The following is a 25761-nucleotide window of genomic DNA, read 5'->3' as shown; positions in this document are numbered from 1 at the left end:
ACTATCGCAAATTAAATAAACACCAGGATCGACTACCAAACCACAGACTACCTCGATGAAAGCAGATCAGCATCGCTGTCTTTAAATCAAAAGGATATGGTTCAAATCACACAGCGGTAGTCAGCTACAAAAGACCACTTTCAGTTCCCAAAGAGTCATCATATTAAAAGAGAAAATTACACTTATACTGTTATTCCTTAATTGATAATTGATACAAAAACAGAAATGCAATGGTTGTATGTTTGTGACGATAGAATTAGGAAGTAGTTATAATGGTTAGGACACTTGATTTCAACGAGATATAACATTGTCATTTCAAACATGATAAACCCAATTTTTAACCACAAAGACATGTCTGTCACAACCACACACACACACACACACGCGCGCACACACAAACAGACACACATGCTGAAATCGCTGTTCATGCATAAAGGCGCGAGAGCATACCTTTTAACGGCAGGCAACACACACACAAAATTCTCCTTTTCAGACAGGTTTGTTTTATGCTCACAGACACTCTACTGCACAAGGCTGTATCTTTTTCCAGGCTTAACCCTTTCTTTGTCATTTTGTGTTAAGGGTCATAGTTAGACTATCAGTCTTTTGTCCCTTCGCTGGTACACGCATCACGTATCACATTGTTTTCGAGGGGACATTCCAACAACTCCTCTTTTTATTACTTATAGTATGGATAGATAATATGTCAACTGGTGCGTCAATCGGTATCGTGTTCATGAAAACGTGTCTTGAACACACTGCATTACCGTTAAATAGTGAAGATGGCACACATCCAGAGTCATTGTGTTGGCAATGTTTAGATTGTTGATTTATTCATTCTTGTTGTGTTGCTTGGTTGACTTTTAATTCATGTACCAATTACACACATTTAAAAGGTGACATAGCTTCGTTGATATACTATTTCTTTTTCAAAATTGATCTCTTCAGAATTCATTAGCGAAGTAGTTATAGTCTTGACATCATTAGTCTTTATGGAATTTTAACAACAGTAAACCTACAAGACTACTATCACCGCCAAGACAACATTTTTCTCAATCCATAATCTTTCCGTATACATTATTAAAATTAAAGATAAACATAAATGATCTACTACAATTAGAAGCAATTTACTTCTTTATTAAACCGCTTCTGCTACACATAATATGCTTATCTATATCATTGGATATATATTAAAAACTTACTATGAGTTGAAAGCATTATAACTCAATTAAGTTGTACTGCTTGCTACTTTAAATTTGTATTCCTTGACGATTTCTTTACGAATTCATTTTTTTTTTTTTTTGCTCCTTTAGGTTAAGAGGACGTAATATTTTGAGTGGAAAATGTGTTTGAGTAATAAGAAGTAAAAACCCTCTTGTATTTTTTTTTAAATTATGTTTTACATTAGATAATGTATTTGAATGTTTAAATGAGGTAATTGATTCAAAATTTGAAAAAAAATTAAGTAGAAGCTGTTAACCTTAGGAAACATTGTTCTCTTAGAAGTGAAGTTAATAAGCAGATGTCTGTCATTTGATCTGTGAAAATGAAGAGGGAAGGAAAAGAGTGAGGTCATGCATGAAAACTTTAGTATAATGAAGAGATAATCCAGAGCATTTCCACTAAAAAAAAAGCCCATGAGGAGGGAAGCGATAGGTCTAAGACAAGTTTATAATATATTAGAAACGTGTTCATTAACATTAGATCGAGGTAATTGGTGACGCAGTGGGTATAAATCATGGCTACGATGCACCTTTGTAAGGGTGCAATAAGTATTTCACAATGTTAATTGTGGGTAGTTGTTCAAGTATTCGGATTTCCCCCATCCTTGTAGATTGTAGATCCTTTAGCACATATAAGTGTCTGGAATCCAAGTTTTATTATTGCTGTTTTAGAAGACAAACAGTGGTAGTCCTTACCTACACCTATGGGAGTCTGTTAGTAGAGTATAACTTTCCGACTATTCAAACAGTTTAGGATACCCGGTGTGTTGGCTGCATTATTGTTTCATCACGCACTTCAGCAAAAGATGTAATAATTATAATTATAAAAATAATAATATAAATAATTATAAAAAATAAGCGCAAAATGTGTAAAGCACATACTCACCATCCTAAGGAGCAAGCTCTTAGCGCTTAAGGACAACAGCGAAACATGGACAGAATACGAGGGACAGGAAAACAAATAACATAGGAGATATAAAAAAATCAACACCCACACTAACCGAAGAATAAATTCAAACACAGAAAACACATAGAGGAAACAAATAACAAGAACAAATATGGGAAGCTGAGATTAAAAAACCGGATTCTTTTTTAACATTTGAAGATGCTTTATTTTGTCGTTTAATAGAGACATTACTGAAAACAGCCATAATGGAATACATCCTAGACAGGCACAAATTTAGTGGTATTTCAGTGGTATACATTGATGCTATTGTAGTCACATCTAACACGTTCTCTTTACCACTGAATAAGAGCGAACTCAGCTCGAGGCCATTGGAAGCCTGATGAACACAGTGCTTATCACTGTGCCTAGTATACATCTGCTCTCTATTAAGCAACATAGTTCTTAACTCTTTACAGTCCAGTCTAAAATAAATAGTTGAAAAGACCACAATTACTTAGTGGGGTAGCACAAAACTCCAGACTGAAAAGAGTTAATTTAGGCTATATTTCTCATCCATACTTCTTTTTTGCATAGATGATGATGATGATGATGATGATCATGATGGATATTAATCTGTGGCAAATAGTTTTTTGCTTACGTGAAGCAATATTGATATTAACTCTTTACAATTCAGTTGAATATTCATACTCGAAAAACCCCATTGTTAGTGGTTCAGCAAGATAAAGTCTGAACTGTAAAGATTTAAGGCTTATTATTCAACCATACTTCTTGCTTTTTTTGTTTCTTCTCCTCAAGGTCAAGATGAATCATTGAATACTTTCTGCCTGTTATCAAATAGGAAAGATATTAAAGATTTAATAAATTTTAAAAAATGAATATGTTTAATAAAACGTTTTAACAGAAACTTTTTATGCGTCTTTTACTTTTTGGTTGCAAAAAATTGTTGGCGTGGTAAATGAGATTTCCTTTAAAACATACTGCTTTTAAACATGTTTGACCGTTCAAAATCTACCATGTCTATTAATCATTCCTCCTTCATAACTTGGAGGAACTGACAGCGTGAGATGATAAAATATGTAAATCCTTTCTTCTTTTTCAACACCCACCAGTTAACGTGGTCTACACGAGTCCTTTTGTATCGACGAGAACTCTTTGCGGGTCAGCAGGAGTTGCTTTTCTCTGTTTTATAGATCTCCAGCGTCCACTGAAACATTATAATGGCAATGAAAACAACTAGTCTTGCTTAACTTTCTCCTAAAACAACTAGTTCTAAAAATATTTATTATAATGTGGTATTTTCTTGTTTAAATGTTTTGAAGAGCAGATAGCCTAGTAGAGCAATAGTGTTCAAATGAGGCACACAGACCGGGACAATACTACAGTGCTTTTAATATGCATCCTTTAGCCGAGTGCAGTCAGTACATCATTTCATAAACGTTGAGAAATGAAGGTCAATGAGAGGGACGGGCTGGGGGTCATGGGAGGAACTCTCAATAAAAGTGGGTCTCAAGATAAGTAAGGTCTTTAACGCCTCGTTCTGTTAAGTCAAAAAACTTTCCTTTTTGATCTGTTAATATTAGCGTAAGAATACGACTTATAACATGAGTATTCAAAGGATTTTGATTTACCTATGACTTAATGATAAAACTGTTCCCGATCATGTTAAAAAGAGCTTTGCAAAACAGTTAAAAAATTTAATTTATTTGTTAAATTAAATCCGTACTCGATTATTAGTAATTAATTATTGGTTATTATTTAGTCTTTATACTATTAAAAAGTATGAACATTTATCAATATAAAAATCGTTACTAGCTGAATGTACTTTTTACAAGAAAGATTAAATTAACTTTCTTTTACTTTTAAAGTGACTCGAAGAGAAAACTGTTTTGTTGGTGTTTAAACTCAACAAATATAATGAGAGTATTTAAGAATATGTACAGTAAATGAAAAAAAAATTAGTAACTCACCTTCGCATCCTGAACAGGGCCACAGAAAATAGTATCAGTAAAAAAATTATACTGACCGCACACGCAATGCCAACTACTATACCAATAACACTTTCATTTGCGTGAAAAGTGTCTGAAATGTAAGAAAAAGGTTAAGTTGAGGAAATAATCCGGTTTTTCTGTTTTAATGCCTGCACAAAAGAAGGAAAATCTTAATATTTACTTTAAAATGCATTAAGTCCTCAAATGCACTTAGGCAGCATATGATTAACAGCTCTTTAGAAAAAGAAAAAGTGTCATTCGCTGACTGTTAAATCTTTGAAAGACTGATTGCCAATTATCCAAATAAATGTTGACATATACAAAAAGATAATAAAGTAAATGATTTGGTGAAATGAGTGAAAACAGTTTTACATTATCTTAGCATGTCTTGTATCTCTTGTGCTCCCCTAAATGATCATACATATGAAGAAAAAGAATCTGAACTCCATCTGTGTCTCCTTTTGCATCTGAACAGGTAAATGAATGAGATAAGTGAATAGTGCAGCAGGTTGGAACCGATTGTGATTATGTTTGACACATACGACATGGAACTGATGGAAGGCAGCAACATATAGTAAGTCCTCAATGAAAAGCTAGAGATCACCGAGCATCTGTGGTATGGAGATGGTCCCTTCGTTGACACGGCTAGCCCTAGTTAAGGGCTTGAATTCTTTTTTGAAATTGTATTTTTAAATAATTGTTTAAAATAACTTTGTTGTTTCGTTTATTGATGTCGATTACACATGATCTTTATTATTACCGTTACCACAGCAGGTGTCCCTATGTTTGCGATTGCCTGGATGTGAGCCAGTTGAATCGGTCTCATCTGTTGACGAAAAAACTCAGTTTAAAAAAAAATAGAAGTTTTATTTAAGCAAAAATTATGATTAGCTACTTTTCAAGAATCATTTTTAGTGTTTCTTTTCAAACTTTGAGAGCCAGAAATACACGTAAGTAATATACTAAGTAAAACCCTTTAAAATAGTAGACAGCAAGATATTTCAGTTTGTGAATATGTTTTTTCAACACCTAACACGTATGTGTGTGTGTTTGTTTCTGCTAGTCTCTTTTTCTCGCTTTGTGTTCGCAAGTTCTGTGAATGTATGCGTGTACATCGTGCGCTGGTGTGAGTGTTTGTATGTCGGCGTGTGCTTCTGAAGTCTCTTGAATCTCACTTTGTGTGGGCATGCAAACAACACCATCATCTCCATCTGCAGCGAGGATATACGTCCTGTTTGATACACAAGTTGTAACGGAGTTTCGGATGATAGAGATGGTGTTATCGCTGTCATCGCACACGTGGTCTCCTGCAGTTTCACAGACGTAGCCTCCCAAGTAGTGAAGCAACACGGCGATTTCTACAACAGACATTACAACAGTCTATTAGCTACTGAATGTAGGAACATCTACATATTGGTTAAAGTACTGCATATTCATCAAAATTAATAAACCGAATAGAACTGAATAAAAGTAACTTACAAGTTCGTGAAGAATTTTCGTTATCTACAACTAAATACCTTATACTTTGCCAGCAAATTATTACACCCCTATATTGTAACAGCAATACACCACTAGACTAGTAATGGGAACATTCAATTTGTCATTACTCAAATCAATAAAAAAGTTTCGGATGCACAATATAACACAATACAATATACTTTTCAACTAGATAATCATATACATTCATATTATCTCTGATTTTTCTGGTATAAAATAAGATACAGTTAGATTAGATTTCTGAAACAACCTCAAAAATATTTTTGTCTACCAAAAATGATACTCAATGCTTTCAAATCAGCTCTTTATACGAGGATATTTCTGGAATAAAGTTCTGAGTTTAATCTTTATCTTTTTGAGACTTTCTGCTTTAGCTTTCAAGAGACACTACATGTGGAGCTTTCTATTAGGGATTGGCAGTTCACATTCTACGCATTTCTTTATTGATAATAAAAGAAACAGGCTCCCTCACTGTTATGCCCACATCATCTTTTAACGTGCCAGGGGAGATAAGTACCTGACAATGTCTGTATGTGCCCTTGGTTTGTTCAGTTATTACTACTAAAATCTGGAACGAACAACTTGAAAGAGAAAGAAAAGATACAGTTGACGCTATAGGACAGGGGAGGGCAATTAATTTTCCCAAGGGGCCGCATGAGAAATTGGGATGGTTTTAGAGGGTCGGACTAATAAAGTTAACTCAGTTGTACCCAATACTGTATGTATAGTATATATACTGGCGGGCGGGCCGGTCAGAGACAGGAGGCGGGCCGCATGCTGCCCGCGGGCCGGCCTTTGCCCAGGTCTGCTATAGGTGATATTATTACCCAGTTTATTTGTCTAATACTCACTTTAGTTTAATAATTATTTTATAGACTTTAAATGAGCCAGAGATTCAGTGCTTTTGCAAGAGTAGTAATCAACTTTTCAACTCAAATCAATTACAAGCATGTACCATCAATATATTTATATATATGAGTATTATGATTAGGATGACAGAACTCAAAATAAAATCTTATTGCAAAGTTTAAAAACAAAGATTTAATTAAAATAGTTAATTTAGTGTCTATAATGCCTCATGAGTAGAAAAAAGTGACATATTTCTTGTTAGTTGTTGCACGCATATCTTTCTCAAAATCACTACATGCTTGTCGACACTAAAATGTGGGCAAATAATAATAATAATTATTATTACCAGTCTTTCCTTCGGATGACACATAGGAGACAGTAAATGGTGTTTTTCGCTGAGCGTATTTTTCTGGGATTTCTGACCTTACTTTAGTGATGCACTTTCCGGTGAATTCCACCTCACACTCATATTCTTGCCCTTAGAAATCCAAATGAAAATATTAATAATTATTTCTTGTCTGCATACAGTACACAATTTTTTAAATATACTAGCGGACCAGTCTGTGACGTCACTGCTCAACAAGCCGTTATTGTTAGTAAATAAAGCTGAGCTGACAATTTACCGGTACACTTTTTATAAGTTATCTCTCTCTCTTTTTTTTTTTTTGGTCAGTTTTCGTGTGTTAAGAAGATTAATTAAAATGCATAGTTCGCATTAAGTCTGCAGATGAGGATTTTAAAATCATTTCATTCTATTTTTCAAAAGAAAAGGAGGATAATAAGAATTTTCGTTATAAATAAAAGTAGCAATGATTTATAGAAATATGAAATTTTGTAGGATTGTAAGCAATTAATTAAAAAGCAAACATCGTAAAAACAAACACTAATGTTTCAAGCCCGCTTCTTTGAACTGTACTAATGCTGACTTACAGGTGATGCATACAAACCCACAAACACGATTATTAACAACAGATAATCAAGAGAGATGAGGTTTTGCTTTGTGTTTGCATTACTACCTTGAGCTTGATAGAACAGCATCATGATAACACAAATCCGGATGATCTTAAAGTGCTGGTATTCATCTTCTGTTGTCATATCAAGGATTTGAAAGTCTGCCGACAAGTTTCGAGATATATATATATGTTTTCTCTGTCAACTGTTCAAAGACGTAAGATAACAATCACGATAAGCAAAGCTGAAACAGTGTAACAACAAACACGTTGGTGTAAAACAGCAAAACGGTTTTGTCTGTTTGTAATGTAGCAATGTAATGAATGCAAAAATGTGAGGGAGCAGTGCAATCGCAAATAATTGACTAAATTTACAACTGTCACAGGTAAACAACTGAACTGTGTGTATATATATATACTTCAGTTTCCGCATGCATCGATTCTTTTGAGTGGGTTACCTCCCATACACTGCATTGAGACGAGCAGGGCTGTGATATATGTATACACACACATCTGTGGTGGTCGTAACAACGATTGTGTATTGTATAATCATCTCCTAGGGGCGCACTATGTTTTACTATGTCTTGTCTATGTCTTAGAAAACATTTTTAGTATTTTGTTTCTCGTTTAATAAAGCAAATGTTATTTCTCTAACTTATGGTTCATTAGGGTCGATGCAAAACTTTGTTAAGTTCTGTTTATTTCAGGCGAAAATGTATAAATCTCTACTGAAGCAGTTTGATAAGTGAACATCTTTTGAATATGTAGACCTTTTCTTCGAAGCTCGCCAATGAAACGTGTAGACTACAACAAAAAAAAGTAGAGCTAAGTAATAATAATCATCGCAGAATCCCAAAACCAGTTCCGATTGTAACATGTCTAGAGACAAGAAACGATAAACATCAGTGTACTAGGTACTAAGCGTTTGACAAATGTCTAACGAGAAAGGAAGTTTCCCTGAATCTTTAGTAAATCAGTAACTTACGATAAAAATGCTGTCAAGACCAACAAGCTTCAGTCAATAACGTTTAGAGCAGAATGCTTTTAGCAATAGCAAGTTAACTGTGTACGCACTGGAAATATGTTGGCAATTTGTTGGCTTGTTATAGTTTGACATGTGAATTCATTTTGTGATGTGATGAACCGCACTATTACCGATTAGACTAAATTGAACAGTTTTGTTGCATAGAATTTAAAAGAATCCACTTTTATCCCCATCCAGTGACTGAGATTCGTATCATTTTGGCGACTGCGTGACAGAAAGATAAAATATCAATACAAAACGTGAAAGAGTTTGGCACTTACACTGCAGTCTATACAGCTCTGACTGAAGCACACAACAAACCTTATAAAAGTGAAGCAGCTGATCACGGTGGAGTCTGTACAATATTTTATTCCGAAGACAGAAATTCTTCTATCGGTCACACTACCTTTACGCCGCTTAATGAGACAAGTTTAATCTGTAGCGGAGAGTAACACAAAACTAGGGCAATTGACCAGAAAGAGGCAGTTACTGTCGTGACCTACTTTTACTGCTCAGGTACGTCCTAGCAGGATACAAAGCAACAGAAAAACGGGTAAAGCTACAGGTTTTCCCGTCGAAAGCGAACCAGAAGATTCTGGTTTAGTTTGATAAGGCTTCTGTGTTTACTGATGAATACAGTACAAACCCTCAGTCTCACACACACACGCACAGGCGCATTGCACACACTAGCATAGGTGTGGTCCAGATAACAGGTCCTTATCAGTGTCGCGTGACCGCGACGAAGCCAGTCGAACTTCAACTGAGCGAAGACCATACACAGAAATCACAAAGACAAAATTCACGTAACAAATCACAACTAATTTATTAGCCACAAAAATAATACTGATAGGAATCAAAAATCAAACATTCCACACTCTCACATGAACAAATATAGATCAGCGCGAACAATCCAACAAACAAAAAATAGATAAATTAAAATAAGACAAATCAGCTGCCCTGTGCACAGGCTAATCTCAGTCACCGTATATACAATACATCACCCGCATGCACTGCAGGGTGACAGTTAGAAGTCCGTTGAAGATGTCCACAGACGGCAGCCCGCCCTCTGGCCTTGCTTGCCGCTCTAACGACGTACCCCCACCCTGATCTCTGTCTTCCCGTCAAGATGCGATGATGTGGGCCGGCCAGGGCCGCCGAGAGCCAGCCCGGGCCCCGGGGCAGACCTCTCCGGGCCCCTTGTACTTGTAATCGTAAATTATTTTCCCAGTATATGATGTATGTTTACAATTCGAATCTCAATATCTACACTTGAAACTCAACTTCTGCATGTGTAATGCTTGGGTGTTCTGTCCTTAGACCTTTCTTTAAAAGAAAAAGAAAAGGAGAAGAAGAAAAAAAAAATCCACTGACAAAAGCCGGGCCCCCTTGACAACCGCGGGCCCGGGTACACCAGACCCCCCTGTCCCCCCCTCTCGTCAGGCCTGGGGCCGGCCACTGGCCACGAAAGCTCCTGCTCGAAGATTCCTGCTCTAGGTGTTCAGTCCAAAGCCTTTCCGCACACTGGTGCAGCAGGGTCGCGAGTTCACTCGCCGACGAGATGATGATGATGGTGCAGGGTGGACGCTCGACACGATGACGGACAGCAATGCGAACAAAGGATGTGAAGACACGGTGACACGAAGAAAGAGCGAAAAACAACAACAGGTGGAAGAGTGAAGAAGAACGAAAAATAAGCCCAAAACGGCTTGTTGCAGATCGGTCGACACAAAATGAAAAACTCTGACTTTCGATTTTAAGGACACTTGACAAACAGTACTGTCATTGTGGCAGCGATGCAAACACCTGTGTGCTTGTAAACCTATTTTATCTCGTTTCTCAGTATTAACTCTGATCAAGATACTGTTTGCAGAGACGCATACAAAGATCAACTTTGATACTTAGCTTCCAGTATCTGAATTAAGTATTATTCGTACTCTACTATGTGTAGAGTGTACTATGTGTACTATGTACTATGTGTACTAGTGTACTAGTGTGTATAATATTTTGTCTTTGTGTTAATAAAGGTTCCTCCAGTGATCATCTCTGAATGGTGTGCAGGCGACAACTTACAATTGGTGAAGCACTTGAATTCGGCTAAAATCTCACATGTCCATGGGCTTAACAACCGACTGTAGTGGAAGCGGGGCTTTCACTTTGCCCGCCGAGCTATACAGCGAAGTCTTCCTATTCAATCTTTTGACTCTAGCAAACTGAAACTTCTTCTTCTTATTATTATTAGAGATTAAAAGTTTTCGGGGAAAACAAATGGACAAGAGAAAGGCCATGATATATGAATATCACCCACATAAACAGAGACAACCTCCTCATCTTTTCCATTGTGCATCTGGCGACTTGAGAATATGACTTCTATTCTTTATAGGGCGATTGCATTGAGTGTCCTTACTCAAGAAATATTTTGCGTGCCAGAAAGATGTAATTCTTGTTATCCTAATCCTTCATTTTTGTATTACGGTGTTGGTATCAGAGAAATTTCAGTGAAAAAAAATGTCAGTTTAAATATTTGGCTGTAAGACATATTAGACCCTAAAATTGACTTTCCCCTCAAATGTTAGACAGATTTTTAGAAAATTTATTGTTTTCTGACCGGTAAAGAGATGACGATGAAGATGACGACGATGACGATGATGGCTTCAATATTTCTTTTTTCTTTTTTTTTTTTTTTTTTTTTTTTTTTTTTGCTTCAGGCGCAGTTTTGGAATTCTACCACTTAAAAGAAGCTTTATCAGTCTTGGAAAATCACTATGCCAGTGTGATGTTCAGAATGAACAGCTCCGTGTGTAGTCAGCAAGATACAACCTACAGGGTAATGGTTAACACCAGAACAAGCAGTGATAATGTCGAATATGATGGAACAGTTACCTTCCTGGGAGACACCTGTACAGCCACACCTTTCACTTCAGTTCGCTGCATCACACCTACTGGACCTGCGGAGTTGCACAGGAGAGTGAACAGGTCTCACGTGGCTGTAGAGTGGAACTGGAAATGGAAGGACACTCGGTTTAGCAACTTTACAACTATGAAAAAGGAACTAACGGTTATTGTGTCGTGTACGTATTCAGTATGTAGATCTGGCAAAATGATCAGCGTGAATGTCACTGTGTATGTCTCTCTGTGTGTTTCACAATTTAGCTGCTGCTGTCGTCTTTTTTTTTTTTCCTTTTTACTATCATCACAAATTTTTTCTGTTTTTTTTTCATACATGAGATGTCAGTTGAGATAGTGATCAGTATTTGTGCGTTTAATTTGTTTTCGTTCATTTCTTTTTCGTGGATGTAACACGTATATTCCTTTCAGAATGTGTTGGTGTGTAGGTGAGCTACTACATGATCAAAGGTGCGAATTTTCGGATGGATCTTTTAATGAGCTGCATCAGTTCGTTCGTTCGCTATTTAACCCATTCCATTCAAGCTGACTGGATTTGATTTTAGTTTGTGTGTTTTATCTCATGCAGATCCGCCGAGTGTCACAAGCTTGACTGTGGACGGACGTCCTGTCAATGGCAGTGTTATCATCAACGAGAGTCAGGAGGTCAACATTTCTTGCTCGTATGATAAAGGAAATCCTCCCGCCAACTTTCGTCTTATTGACGAACATGCAACGGAAATAAAAGCTTATGTAGAAGAACAGCATCTTATTTATTTACTTAAGCTTCAGTGTGAACAGGACTGGCCAACCATCACATGTGAAGGGAATTCATCGGAAAAAAACATATCAGTTTCCATTCTAGTCAATTGTAAGTAGAAATAAAGTGTAGTTGTACCTTTAGGTCATGTTCATGTAACTGTGAACATGGGTATATGTTTAGCGTATATCTTAGCATTCAATATATCTTGACTTGTAAAGAATTTGCAAGTTACTAATTAATAGTTTCAATCTTTCAGGTCCTCCTCAATTCATAGAAAAGCAACCCGAAGTCACAGATGGCGAGGACCACGAGAGCTGGAGAGTTCGAGTCAAGGCTCATACAGCAAAAATCGACAAATGCCTGGTGATCCCATTTTCACTAGGCGAGAATAAAAACAGAGAGGTTAACTGTAGCCTGACTGGGGACCCTCCTGACCTGCTGTTGACCGTTATTGTCAATAAGAAAGACGTTGGGAGGGGAGGACACTGGGCGTTAAGTTTCTACAATGAAAGAGGCTCTTCAGACACCTTGGTCTTCAACAAACCATCAAGTGAGTTAAATTTAATATCTGCCACAGTTGTTAAGAGGATTATTCCTTTGTTACAGACAATGAATAATAAATACGAATTAATTTTAAACTGTAATGTAGGATTATCTAAACTTAAATATGTAAAGTAAGTGAACTTTTTTCGTAATACTAGCTTTAGCCAAATAACACTTCAAGCTTAACAAAAAGCTCAAATAAGAGTTAATAACTACTAAAAAAAAGTTTTGGAGATAGATTTTCCTCTGTTTGGTGCAATGCCCAATGACTGGATGCCTTTCATGAGAAAAAAACCCCTTGAAATCACTGGTCGCTAGGTAGTTGTGCAGCAAAGAAAATACCTATAATGCGACAACTATTGGAGTCCAAGATATCCACCCTCCAACATATCTGCAAACTGCCGTTTTTTCTTCATGGAAAATTTTCGCCCGCTCATGCCGTGTTAGCATCAATGTGTTTTGTATGGATTTACTCCCTTATCCTTTATCTTCACTAAGATTATCCCCAACCCGATGGGGGTGTTTTATGTTTGCTATGGCTGAGCTAAAATCAATGGTAAGGTTCTCCACGTATGCGCTCGCGAAAATCCAGGCATTCGAGAGTACGTGCCTAGTGAAGCTGCACCGGATCTCATACAGACAGCATAGAACTAATGATTTTGCAGAAAGCCACACTGTAGGATACCAGGAACCTCTGCTTGCAACAGTCAGGCAACGTAAGCTGGTCTCCTTTGGTCATGTGACCCGGCACGACACCCTGTCAAAGACTATCCTTCAAGGCACCTTGAAGGGTAGTCGACGCCATGGTGGTCAGAGGAAGAACTGACTTACAAAGTCAAAGACTGGACTGGTCGTCCTGTACAGACCATAATTCAAAACCTACATCACTACTTTATTAATTCTACTACAACAGCTAAAGGAACATATCCACTCCCTAACCTTAACTTAAAACCCTACATCTACATTCTTACATCCCACTTTAAGACGCTGAAATCTTTCATTCAGGTCACCTGTCAGCTCACCTCATCGTATATCCCTGTCGTCGCTATATCTTTGCTAAATTTCATCACGTTGTATATCTCTAAATCTCCTAAAGGCTCTAGGTTAGGTGATAAAAGAGTACACCTATTATGTGAAGATTAAGATGGTGCTATTGCCAAAGAACAGTAAATACAATAAACTCCTGGGGTACAGCAAAGCGATAGGACAAAGCTGTTGTTGGAAAAGTTTGCACACAGTTAATCAGGTTTAGGTTTTTAAGTCCTAGAGACGTTCATAGGTTTCGAGCAAGGTCAGCAGGTCACCACGATGGCCTAGGCCGTTTTTTCCCTTGCCTACTCACCCCACCTTAGTGATGACTAGATTGCTACACCCGGATCAACAAATTTGGCGGGAAGACGGACACAAAGTTGTGTATGTTGTGTCAGGTCACCGTGACATAGTCACGACAGGACATCACGAGGCATTGGCAGGGCCTACAAGTTATGATTTATAAATCACCAGTTATGTTCCATGCCTGTCAAGTTCTTCAACTAGCATACACACCATGCTATAGACTGACTTTTAATAAAGTTCTGTATGAATTACAAAATTTTTACTGTTGATGTATGTTTACAGAATGTTGCGTTATGTGTATGAACGTGAATAAGATTTATGCAATACTATTGTTTAAATTAACAAAGCTTCATTTGTTTACATGATTTAAATGTCTAAATACAACGTTTAACTTTTAAATACTATTTAAAGCTTGAATAATTTGCTGTTTTAAACTCTCAAGTTTAATTATTTACATCTTAATACTGTTGTGGATGTAAAGAATAACATTGTTATACTCATTTGTATGTTGCGCGCTGCTTCTCAAATATTTTGTTACATAGAACATATTTTGTAAAGAATCACAAGCTTTATTTCATGAACACTTTGCAAAAGGTATCGTTAAAGAGAATAAGTATAATTATAACAGCTTCATTCAAAGAAGAAACACACACGCATCACCACTGCTATATTTGTTACCCCTCATTTGTTCTCATAATTACACTGTACTTAAAGTAAAAAGAAACAACAAAGGTCTAAAAACTAAAAAAAGTAGAAATGAATGAAATATATGTGTAAGACACACCAGATACAATACACACAATTCAAGTGCGCATGTCCACGCACGCACACGCCACTTAACTCACACTTGGTGTACATTTTTTGTGTGTAAAAAAGGTGTTGTGTTACTTAGTAACAGCGTCGACAAAAATAATCTTGTTGTCGACGATGTATCAGCTGATCGATCGAGCCAGGTCAGGTAGATAACGGTCGTCATTGTCAGTGCACTGGATTGCTCCCTCGACAGCTCACGTCTCTACGTGACTTGAATAACGATAGTCATTTCCTGAAGAAAATTATAACAAGGTCAGCATATCCTTGATCACTCTGAAATGTCAATGGTCGGGATACAAAAGCAGCGGACCAGCCAGCTATGAAAATTAAATGCTCATGAGAATATCAGTTTCAGTATCTGCGTCTCTGTATCACAGTATGGGTCAATGGGAATCTACAGGTAAAGAACGAAAAAGAAAAGGAACAAAGAATGAAGTAAAGGATAAGCAAATAACTGAAGAAAAGAATCCACTGTGTAGATTAAACCTATTAGGCCTATCCATCTGTCAGTCGTTCTTGCTTCTTTGTAGAACACTATTTATAAGCAGGGACCCACGTCCATCTCTAGAGACAGTGAAGCTACTAGTAGCAGTAAAGCTGAAGCTTTTATCACTACAGCACGACTAAAATACATTTACAACAAAAAAACAAAACAAAACAAAACTAAAATCTCAAAACCGTTTTCATGCATGAATTATTCCACACCTTCGACTGTGAGAGCAATGCTTGCGGAGAGGTTATGTGTTCATAAATTACAGAAATGCTATATCGGTCATATCTAGGAGGAGTACAAAAGGTTACACATGTGAGTTATACCGTTTTCATCGTCAAAACCCACCACACGTCAGCTAGTGCTCAATAGAATATTGAAAATAATGTACAGTGAGAACACTAGTATGACATCGTATATAAGAATGATGGAGATAGCACAAATATGAATGTAGGTCCATAGGTGGGTGTACCCTAGTAGTTGCAATGGCAGACAATAAATGCATACGTCACAGTATGATAAACAAAAATATTACAAATAAACCATTTTACCATAGAATAAAATAGAAAAATATCTCAGCTGGCTACTGGTACGCATATTTACTTTTTTTGGGGATTATTTTCTTTAAAAATAATAAAATTAGATCATTCAAAGAACAAGAAAACACCTGTCTTAATTAAAACAAAACAGTAGTTCCGAAAGTTAACTTTTTCCAACTTTGTTTTTGAGGCAGCTTGGCATTTAATGTTATCATAGCAATATTACTTTTGTGGATAATCCAAAATGCAAAGAGTGGTTGAAGATATCTGAATTTATCTCCCCTTGTACGTTACTTTAGACAGTTATGCAAAAGTACATAAGCAAAGTCGATATAAATGACTGACTAAAATTACGATTATTTTATTACAAAAGGATTTTGGAATTTAACTTTATAAAAAGATAAAACTTACACACAGAAGTAGTACAGAAGCCAAAACACATATGATGAGCTTAAATTAAACAAACATAGACATTCTTAGATCGCCACACTAGCAAATAATTCTTTGTTTAAGTTTTGATTAAATCTTTATAACCATATACAGTGCAGTTCTGTTAGTAACGTTGCTTGTCCTCTTATGGAGAAAAACACAGACGCAGACAATGTCAATGCTGCTTCAATGTCTGCGTGTGTCCAAACACGTTAAATGCAGTTTTACTCTAACATCACATTGGTGTTGTCTTGATGTCTCACCTGACTGAGCAAACCTCAAAGTTTGGCTGAAAACCTTGTGAACCAATCCCCTCCACATCTCTTAGTTGACTAGATAGCCTTGTTACAGTGAAACAATGGTGCGAGCTAAAACACACTGGGGCTTCATCGTAGCACTCTAAACTGTCTTGGACATGTGTTGTTAATGACCTTACAATGAATTAGTAATTTATAACACGTACATGATAGACCCTGGTCAACATTCATGTTGCTTAAACATTTGAAAGAAAGTAAAGACAACATATCACCTCCAGCCTGAACATTTCCTTTTGTCTGCTGATGTGTAACTAGCTAGAACAGTCGACAGTAATTATTTCAGTGTTGTATTCAATCTTGCAATCTTTCTTAAGGACATGATTGAAACACTCTCTATCCTAAAAATACTGTTTCCTGTGACTTGAAAAAAAAAACCCACTGTTTCTTCGACTTAAAACTACTGTTGTTTCTGCGATTTAAAAAATGTTTCCAATTTCTTATAAACTATATTTTCTGTTAATTCAGAGCACCATTGTTCTCTGCCAAGTAAAAGCACTTTGATTTGGTGTAACATGAAATTGTTTTTCGTTGCTAAGCAGTCGAGACTTGCAGCTCATAATACACATGGCGCTCAGTGTCTTACACAATACTTGATCCTCCAGAATTGGAGTAAATTTACGGAGCATCCAAAGCGTCTGTAATCGAAAGTACAAATCATTTATTGATAAGTTTGATAGTAATTAATTGACACATCAGACAGCAGGGGAGGTAAATCTCACTACTCAGTACTACCAACACAACAATTATTAACACTACTACAATTTCTCCTCATTTATATATCACCATTATGGTTATACACATTTCAATAGTAATACTTAACATAAATATAAAATCTGCATGTGTATTGATAATTGATAATTCTATCCCAGTCTGTGAGACAATTTGCAATCACGTATTATAGAAGTAACTAAATGCTTCTCTTTCCGTCTTTCACATTGGTATATGTTGAACGTTTGTCGATAAAATTTCTGAATTTTCGGTTTCTTTGACAAATAATTTTTAGAAAAGGAGATAATTGAATAAAAGTATACGAGATATTAGAAAGTGGTTTTAAGTTAAACAGAAACACTCTTTAGCGAGGATACATGTTAGAAAAGTATCAGAAACTGTAATACAATGAGAATAAATTTCCATTTAAAATTCTTTGAATTTCAGACATTAATAAGAATACATGGGAAATATACTGATTATTTTCACTACCTTCATTCCTCACTGATTTCTTTGTCGTCTCTGGTTTTATAAACTCTTCTTTTTCCTTGACGTGATCACCTTTTTCTTCGTCATGGTTGTTCGTCTGCTTTGTTCTTAGTTGGCGTCTGCATGAGGTTAATTAAAATAAATGAATAAATATAGTTAAAATAGGGTAAGGCAAAAAAAAAAATGGCTTAAGCACACACTCTTTCTCTCTGTGTGTCTCTGTCTTTCTCTCTCACACGTGTGTGCAATGTTTACATTCGCCTGGTATATATACAGAGTCATCCCACTGGGATTTGTCTCCCCCTACCTCATTCCCTGTGTGGTGTGCGAATGCTTGTATGTCTTGTGCTATGTAGTCAGTTTTCATTGTCGACACCTGTGTTGACCACATAAATATGTATGATTTTGTTATAACTACAGTACAGCTTTTGAGAAAGTTAATAGAAACTCACCGTCTCCTCCAAAAGAAAGCTGCAAGAATGACAAGTACAAGGAGGACGACTATGCCAAAGGCAGAGCTGACACCAACAGTCACACCATTCCCCTCTTGTTCACTCTGAGGCTTGTCTAAAAATAATAAAAATTAATGCATATATGAATTATTTACTAAAAACTTGCATTTTTAAAACAGCTGGTTTTAGAAAGAAACGTGAATTCTAAATGCTAAACTATCAACCATTACCCATTAGCATGCTAAACGGCTCCTATGTTACTCATTACCATTACCATGCTTAGTATCGGAAATTAGTTAAATTGCATAACATAATTTTCATAAAAAATCTTCGTGATAGAAACACAAAGTATTTTACAAGCTACACCTGGTTAAACAAGCAACACAAAATTCATTATCTATGTATGTGGATGTGTGAGTTGGCGGGTGGATGTAGGTACAAGCTGCCTCTCATTTACACCCATTCTGCCAACATGCTAGGCTGCACTTTAAATAAGCTTTATACATAGTTCTCCCATAAAGCAGACCTAAAAACAAATAAAGATTCAAACAGAGAACTAAAGATTGGCTGGCTTCACAAGTTAAACTCTTAGTAAAAGGGAGATAATTTATGAGATGTAAAATGACCAAATATTTAAGTGTTTACAATACGATAATTGTGTGAAAATTATTTGGTTTTGAAGACAGTTTAGTCAAACCATAACCACTCCTTGTTCTGTATTGTGGCCTCTTCTTCAATAAATATAACAATTTTATTTATCTGCTACAGAGGTTACAGAGGATCCTCGCTGATAATGTGTAGAAGTCTTTTCTTCCTTTTTTATACATTTTTATTTTATTTAGTGTGTGCGTGTGTGTGTGTGTGTGCTCGTGGGTGTCAAGCTGAGGTGAACCAGAGCGTCTCCGCTAGGAACACATCATTTCACTGACAACCACTGACACAATAATATCCTCCTGTGTACCTTGTCTTCCTTCTCTCTTCCTACATTATCAGGGGGCAGGCTCACATAACAGGAGCTACTTATGACACATTAGACGCTTATTACAAATCAGACTTTAAATGCATATCAAATACTTACTTGTGCTCCCTGGTCTTTTGTCATTTTCAATTTTTGGGTTGCCATTGCCAACTCCATCTGTAAAAGTCAAACCTACATGAAATTCCAAAAAGGTTGTACTTTACTCTTACTTTGCTTTCTTTATAATTGTATTTTACAACTTTTATTTAAGTAACTTCCATTAAAATTCTGTTGAGAAAATATTACATCTTGAAGGTCGCATACAAAATATTGATATTTTATATCAAATTTCAAAAACCGCAGTTTCACTTTCGTACGATTATGCATTATGTTGCTTTTTTGGTAATGACCACTATTTGCTGATGTGAATATACGCCATCAGGATCTTTTCACGATGTCCTTATTTATTGTCAGCTAGTTTCGTTTTTCTCAACAACCTGTGCGGTAAGTGTAAACCAAGTGTGTATGTGTGTGTGTGAGAGAGAAACAGTCAGAGTTGGTCTGAGGTGAACCAGAGCGTCTCCGCTAGGAACACGTCAACCCCTCGACCGATCAGATGTTGATGAACATTAATATTTGTTTTTTTCTAAACATTGTGAATATATCTTACTTGACAGATTACATCGGATGATTTGTTCGTAGGCCACATCAAACAGAATTTCTCCATCAGTCAGACATTTTTGTGCAGTGTCTATGAGAACAGAAAAGTTGTTGCTCGGCTGCTCGTCACACGTGTAACCCTTGGCTGGGTCACAAGAAAATTGCCCGTTGCGCCACTCACACGTTGCGATGACTTCTGAAACAACGGAATCACCTCACTGAGGGCGCCTTGTGTATAAACCATATATATAACCCAAGCAACCAAGAATAAGCTTGAAAAGGTCTGGAAATTAAATTGTGTCATGCCAGAAGACACATTTCACTTTAAAAAAATCAAAATAAACTAACTTACCTTCCTTTTGACCAGGATTTTTGTACTCGATCCTAAATTCTCTCCTCTCTTCGACGATCTTGTCATGAAAGGAGCAGCTTACTTTTCTGACACAAGTGGTTTCATATTCTGTATTACACTTGTCGTCTGAAACAATCGGTTTGAGCCATGCACTCACTCATGTTTTGAAAATTAGAATGAGAAAAATAATGTTATGAAATGATTTATATAAAAAAGTTTTTAAAGACAGACACAACACAATATACAGTTTATAATTATTGAAATCCTAAGGGATAAAGTACAGTGCTAATTGAAGAGGCCTAAGTATTTATTTGGTGAAAAAGAGAAACATGGTTTATTGGTCTAGATTACCTCGTGTGAAAATATTGTACTTTTTGGCCGTTAGTTCTCAGAAAAATCCTCAGTTGAATGATGTATGTAAACTTTATCTGTCACTCTCCACAGTTTTTTGACTGCTATTAACTAAGTAGTCATGATTTTACACACATTCAGCGGAATTATAATTTTTAAAAAAACGAATCTTTCAAAGTGATTACCTTTCGCATAAACAGGAAACCAAACAAGTTGAACAGCGATTACAGCAGTCAGTACCACCGCCAGATTGCTCATTTTTCACTTTTGAAAAATAAATAGTCAACATGAGTAACATAACGATTTTAAACGTTTTACACTGCTGTTAAAGTTTAAAAAAAAAAAACACAGAAAAACAAAATAAATCATCAATGCAACATTTGCAAAGATTTCACAAAATATCAAAGAGTGCAAGAATAGATATCTCTAAACAAGATTTAACGATCGTTTAAAAAGTCCACAAAAGGTGATCAGTAACTATGGTGTTAGCAAATCGAACAAATAAATTATCTGATCAGAAAAAAGACATTATGATGGTGTATATAGCTTACATTTAGTGTTCAAACAGCGGACGACTTCTTGCTTCTGTTCGACTCGACTCGTCTAATAAATAGATATGACAAACTACTTCCTGCATCTACTACAACTGGCGTAAGCCCAACTCTAAATATAAATTCAACTAATGAATCATTCTACTTGTAAAGGCCTAAGCCTATATATATACGGGCCTGAGCCCTTTTATATAAGTCTAGTCATCATGAGCCACTTCCTTTTTTACAAATATTTGTACTTCAACTTACTCCAAACGTGTGAAAACATTAAAAAAAAAAGAAAAAACAATTGTGTCTGAATCTTAAACATTCGGACAAGGATACGAGAAAATATTTTAGTCTACAAGAATAGGATTAAGCCTTATTCGAAATAAGTCTATAAGCCACTGATAGCTCCAGGCATCTATTAGTAAAAGCCTTAGTCTTGTCTAAAAAAAAAGTCATATAATAATTACAATCTTTACTAGCATCTGTCTCGTAAGACGAGTGCATATTTCCAATGTAAAACTGTGCTTAAAATACATTTTAAAAAATACAGAAATGTAGTCGATGGATGTAGCATTGACACAACCCTTTATATTTACTTGAGTAACAAAGCATCCCATTATATATCTTGTATAATAAATTGTTATAATATTGAATATCAATAGGATATCTTCGAACAAATTATAGAATACAAAACAAAAAGTGTTTTTGAACTTTAAAGCAATAACAGAGCTCTTGCGTCTGTAAAAAACAGGCCTAAGCCTTCCTGACGAGAAGTATACATCTATCATCATTCATCATGTGCTGCTTTCATTAAAAGTGTCTGTTGTTCTTTTAAAATAACAATTTCAACTAATATGCTAAATCTGATTAGTATTGCTTTTCATTAGCTTGATGTTTGATACTAATTCATAGACCTACCTCCGCTGTAGCTGTCTTCCCGACCTGTCTCTTCCAGCTGCACAACTCATCTAAACCAGTTAAAGCTGCTTTGGTGCGGACTTGTCATCGCGTGTTCGTCAGTCACGTGAAACTAATAATTATCATTGGTGGAGACGATTGCAAGGTGATGTCAGAGACTTTTAGGCAGGACACACCCCATGTACAGAAATGATCACGAGGACAAACAAGAAAACAAACAGGATCTCTAGCAGTGTAATAGATAGAAAAGCATGTAACTTGAATCATAAATGAGTTACAAGATTAGTTTTCTCCGAAACCTAAAGTTTCTGCTTAAAACATTCACCGTCGGCAATACCATGCTTCCTCCAAAAAAGACCTAACTAAAAAAAGCCCTAGAATATTTCTTTTAGGATGCTCGTAATATACACTCGAGATATAAGTCTAATTAAGATCGTCACCCTGACGGACGGATTATGTTCGTAAGTTAAAACTCATTATGGACGTACCGAATTTTAAGTAATAATATTGATAAACAAAATCTAGTATTAATTAGTAGAAAGTTAGAAATGCCCAAGCGGGTGCCTTTGGAAGTCTACGTTGAGGTTTAAATGAGTCACAAGAATTCAGACGGAATTCAGGGTTTGGAGAATTATGACGATGTCACATAATAAAATGACAAAGCCCTATAAGGATAAATATACCTTAAAAAGTAAGACATCCACTGAAAACCAGTCATAATACCTCCTTCGGAGAAAGAAAAAAAGATCCGGACTTATTTTTGAGGAAACATGGTAAATCACTCTATAGAAGAGCACAAATCGAGTCTGGCCTATTTTCTCATAAAATTTTTATGTGATTATTGATGTAATAATGGAAAGATAATTTTTTCTTATTGGCATTTTCTAAAAGTTACACCTTTTTCACACCGAGGTACATAACCTAAACAAAAACTATTGCAAAAATTGTGAAGCAATAAACTAATAGCAAAAAGTTTCGATTGCTTTAGGAAACAATCAGTCTGCTAAACTTAGATGGTTCCAGCCTGTCAATGTGTGTGTGTGTGTGTGTTATGTCTGTGTGAGTTTAGCTAATGGCGAGGGTAAAGGTCGTTTCTTAGTCTCAGGTCGTTGTTATGTGAGTGGGTGATAGAGACCTTACTTTTCTGGGGGTTATCTAATGCCATCATAACTCACACGTTAGTGATTTGAATTTTTGACATTTATTGTTAAAATCCTGCTCAATCTCGTGTTATAAGACCGGGTTTCGTCTTTTGTCAGCATATACTTGTGATCCACAAATACTGGTGCCAGTGAAGTATTCAAGATGAACGTTGAATAATGGCGTCACACACACAAAACTCTCTCTCTCTGTCACTTATGTAGAGTGTGACATGGTGTTTTGTCACCCTCCATACACAAAAAGACTCATTGTTCCATTGAAAAGGACTGAATGTAAAGCAATAAACAATACAACCTTTTTAATTTTCTGCTCACCAAATAAAAGGTAATTTTGAATAAAGTAGAAGCAGACGAATTTATTAAGAAAGGAAAATGTGTACAGTATAAAGAGTTTTAGAAGCAAGAACGATAGCTAAAACAAAACGTAACAAACAATAATATTATCATCGCATCTAAAGAAAACTACCAATAGTCAACCATTTCAAATGATGTCTCATTAAAACACTTAGCATTAACTTAAAAATACGCTTTAAAAGTATATCGATTAGAATGTCAGATGAATTTTTGTGTGTTTTTTTCTCTTTTACTTTATTTTAAATATAAATATTTTCTGTAAATATTATATTTAAATAATGGTTATTAAATGTTTATAATTCACGCTAAATGCGTTTAATGCACACCATGAGGAATGATACAGTAGCACAATTGAAATCTAAAAAAATAGTTAAATAATGAAATTTCCAACTAGATTTTTGTACAATGCGATAAGTTTCAAGCATTTATGACACTGAAGTGTGAGGAGAAAAGGATAAGAAACGGCGATATTATGTCATCTTCATTGCGTGGCACATTAGTAGAATAGATTTATCGACTTGGAAGATAATCAAAACAATGTTTCAAAGATGGCTGGTAGTAATCAGGAGCAGGTGTCGTAGTGACACAATTGAGACGAAAGAATGGTCCACCTGTGACTGATCTTGATAAATGTTTCAAAGATGGCTGGTAGCAATCAGGAGCAGGTGTCTTAGTGACACAACTGAGACGGTAGGTACAATGGTCTCCCTGTGACTGATCGTGTCATCCGCAGAACAAAAGCAGGCCCCGAATCGTTCAGGTTAAGAGCATGTGACACATTAGTCCCCCAGCCACACTAAGAACAAGACCTTTATTTAAATCTAATTATTCTTCCATTTGCACTCTATGCAATCGTGCTGGTAGTCTCCAAGCATCAAATCTTCCTCATACAAGAATAGAATCCTTCCTCCTTCTTGTATCTGACGTAGGTCTCCCATCGGTATGTCGATCACGATGACATACTCAAGTTTTCCGTTTTTTAATGCTGATTCATAGGCATTGCCCCAACAATTTTTGCGACCATTATTTTGTCGTTCTCTGGTGAGAAGTGAGTAAGATAAACTCCTGCCAAATTAAAAAATAAGTTGTTACCGCTGAGCTAAAATCATTTGACGATAAAGTGATTAAAAAACATTGACAATATTCGAACACTTCTAAAACCTTAAACAAATGCATACATCAACACTGGTTGCGAAGAAATTGATAAGAAATTATGAGAATTTTAGCCCAGCCGTAGAGGAAATGCACTGAATCACCAGAAGAATAATATTCTTTGCTTGGTGTCTGCCTTGAATTTTATGTTTCAGTACATGTGCGTTTCTTCGGCCATAATTGTGGTTTGGTGAATCACAACATTTATATTGTTATCAGCAGTCATGTCGTGTTGAGATTATCATTAATCTACTTCATAGTAATATAACAACAGATCAGTTCAAAAGTGTTTCATTAACTTATATCCGATCTTATTTGACTACTTCCTAAGTAATTTTTTATGATGGAAAAACAATAACACTTACCGTCTCCGTATACTGCATCCTTTACCTCAACCCTGCTTTTCGCAATATAGCGAGTCCGTCTTATGGCATCGTGCCCTGCTTTATTTGTGTAGTGATAGACAGTCGGCATCTGCAACTCAAAATAAATAATCGACCTGAATGTTATAAAAGGTTTGTATCTGTTTCATATTCTGAAAGGAGAGGGTTGTAATACTGCCGAGAAAGAACTTCGATATTTAAGGCTCGTATTGTTAGACTGAGGTCAGCCGATTTGATAGCATGTCTCTTTCTTTTTCTACTTACGTTTTTAATCCTTTTTGAAATGATGTCTGCCTCAGATCATGCTAACAAGTGGGGAAAAAATGTCTCGAATGTCTTTCCACAGTGACGGCTGCACCTACAATCCCACCCGACATGGATTTTTGAGAAAAACAAGCACCTAAGTAAACTCCATGACCTGTTTTCGAGAAACTCCACGTAAGCTCTAAGCTATGCTAATCATTATGTTACGAGAAAATGTGTATATTAATAGGAACGAATTTATGTAAAAGAATTTTTGTAAATCGCACTATCACACAGTTAAAGTTAGATGAAAACGGAGAGACGAGTAAAACATAGGGAAAGTGTAGTTTGTTGGTTGGGAGATTAGAACAAGTTGCTGTATAAAACGTAAAATATAAACAGAACAAGGAAGCTAAATCACATGAGAACAGTTAAGACCCCATCTGACCAAGTCGATGTCAGCCGCACGACTTTGACCCTAACCACAAAGAA

The 25761-nt window shown here is 36.1% G+C and overlaps 3 protein-coding genes and 1 long non-coding RNA gene across 7 annotated transcripts in view; 1 reads left to right on the top strand and 3 right to left on the bottom strand.

Annotated features, from left to right (window-relative positions):
• LOC112568295 overlaps positions 1 to 14339 on the top strand; it is a 50733-nt gene extending 36394 nt beyond the window's left edge. For 3 of the 4 annotated variants that reach the window (XM_025245532.1, XM_025245531.1, XM_025245533.1), the window contains 4 exons: positions 10463 to 10871; positions 11144 to 11506; positions 11911 to 12192; positions 12341 to 14339. In XM_025245532.1, coding sequence (XP_025101317.1) covers positions 10799 to 10871; positions 11144 to 11506; positions 11911 to 12192; positions 12341 to 12762 — 1140 coding nt within the window. In that variant the 5' untranslated portion in view covers positions 10463 to 10798 and the 3' untranslated portion in view covers positions 12763 to 14339. The remainder of the gene's footprint in view (positions 1 to 10462; positions 10872 to 11143; positions 11507 to 11910; positions 12193 to 12340) is intronic. The other variant, XM_025245534.1, reaches the window with a different exon arrangement.
• LOC112568298 lies at positions 2 to 9247 on the bottom strand. The gene is made up of 8 exons (XM_025245536.1): positions 8720 to 9247; positions 7481 to 7576; positions 6811 to 6942; positions 5294 to 5476; positions 4879 to 4944; positions 4098 to 4209; positions 3237 to 3334; positions 2 to 2954 (listed from the first exon to the last, which is right to left on the bottom strand). The coding sequence occupies exons 2-7, from the start codon at positions 7557 to 7559 to the stop codon at positions 3250 to 3252; spliced, it is 657 nt and encodes a 218-aa protein (XP_025101321.1). The 5' UTR covers positions 7560 to 7576; positions 8720 to 9247; the 3' UTR covers positions 2 to 2954; positions 3237 to 3249.
• A 183-nt stretch (positions 14340 to 14522) lies between the features above and the next one.
• LOC112568198 lies at positions 14523 to 22028 on the bottom strand. The gene is made up of 8 exons (XM_025245373.1): positions 21978 to 22028; positions 20706 to 20784; positions 20170 to 20295; positions 19828 to 20013; positions 19278 to 19334; positions 18200 to 18314; positions 17751 to 17866; positions 14523 to 17185 (listed from the first exon to the last, which is right to left on the bottom strand). The coding sequence occupies exons 2-8, from the start codon at positions 20776 to 20778 to the stop codon at positions 17166 to 17168; spliced, it is 693 nt and encodes a 230-aa protein (XP_025101158.1). The 5' UTR covers positions 20779 to 20784; positions 21978 to 22028; the 3' UTR covers positions 14523 to 17165.
• Positions 22029 to 23421: 1393 nt separating this feature from the next.
• On the bottom strand, positions 23422 to 25457 carry LOC112568203. The gene is made up of 3 exons (XR_003100031.1): positions 25291 to 25457; positions 25009 to 25117; positions 23422 to 24556 (listed from the first exon to the last, which is right to left on the bottom strand). It is a non-coding gene; the product is annotated as an uncharacterized LOC112568203 (long non-coding RNA).
• Positions 25458 to 25761: the final 304 nt, after the last annotated feature.

This window comes from Pomacea canaliculata, linkage group LG7 (assembly GCF_003073045.1).
Source record: "Pomacea canaliculata isolate SZHN2017 linkage group LG7, ASM307304v1, whole genome shotgun sequence".
In the NCBI taxonomy this organism is placed as follows: Eukaryota; Metazoa; Mollusca; class Gastropoda; order Architaenioglossa; family Ampullariidae; genus Pomacea; species Pomacea canaliculata.
Note: the sequence above shows the minus strand (reverse complement) of the source record. Positions and strands in the feature narration are given on the sequence as shown.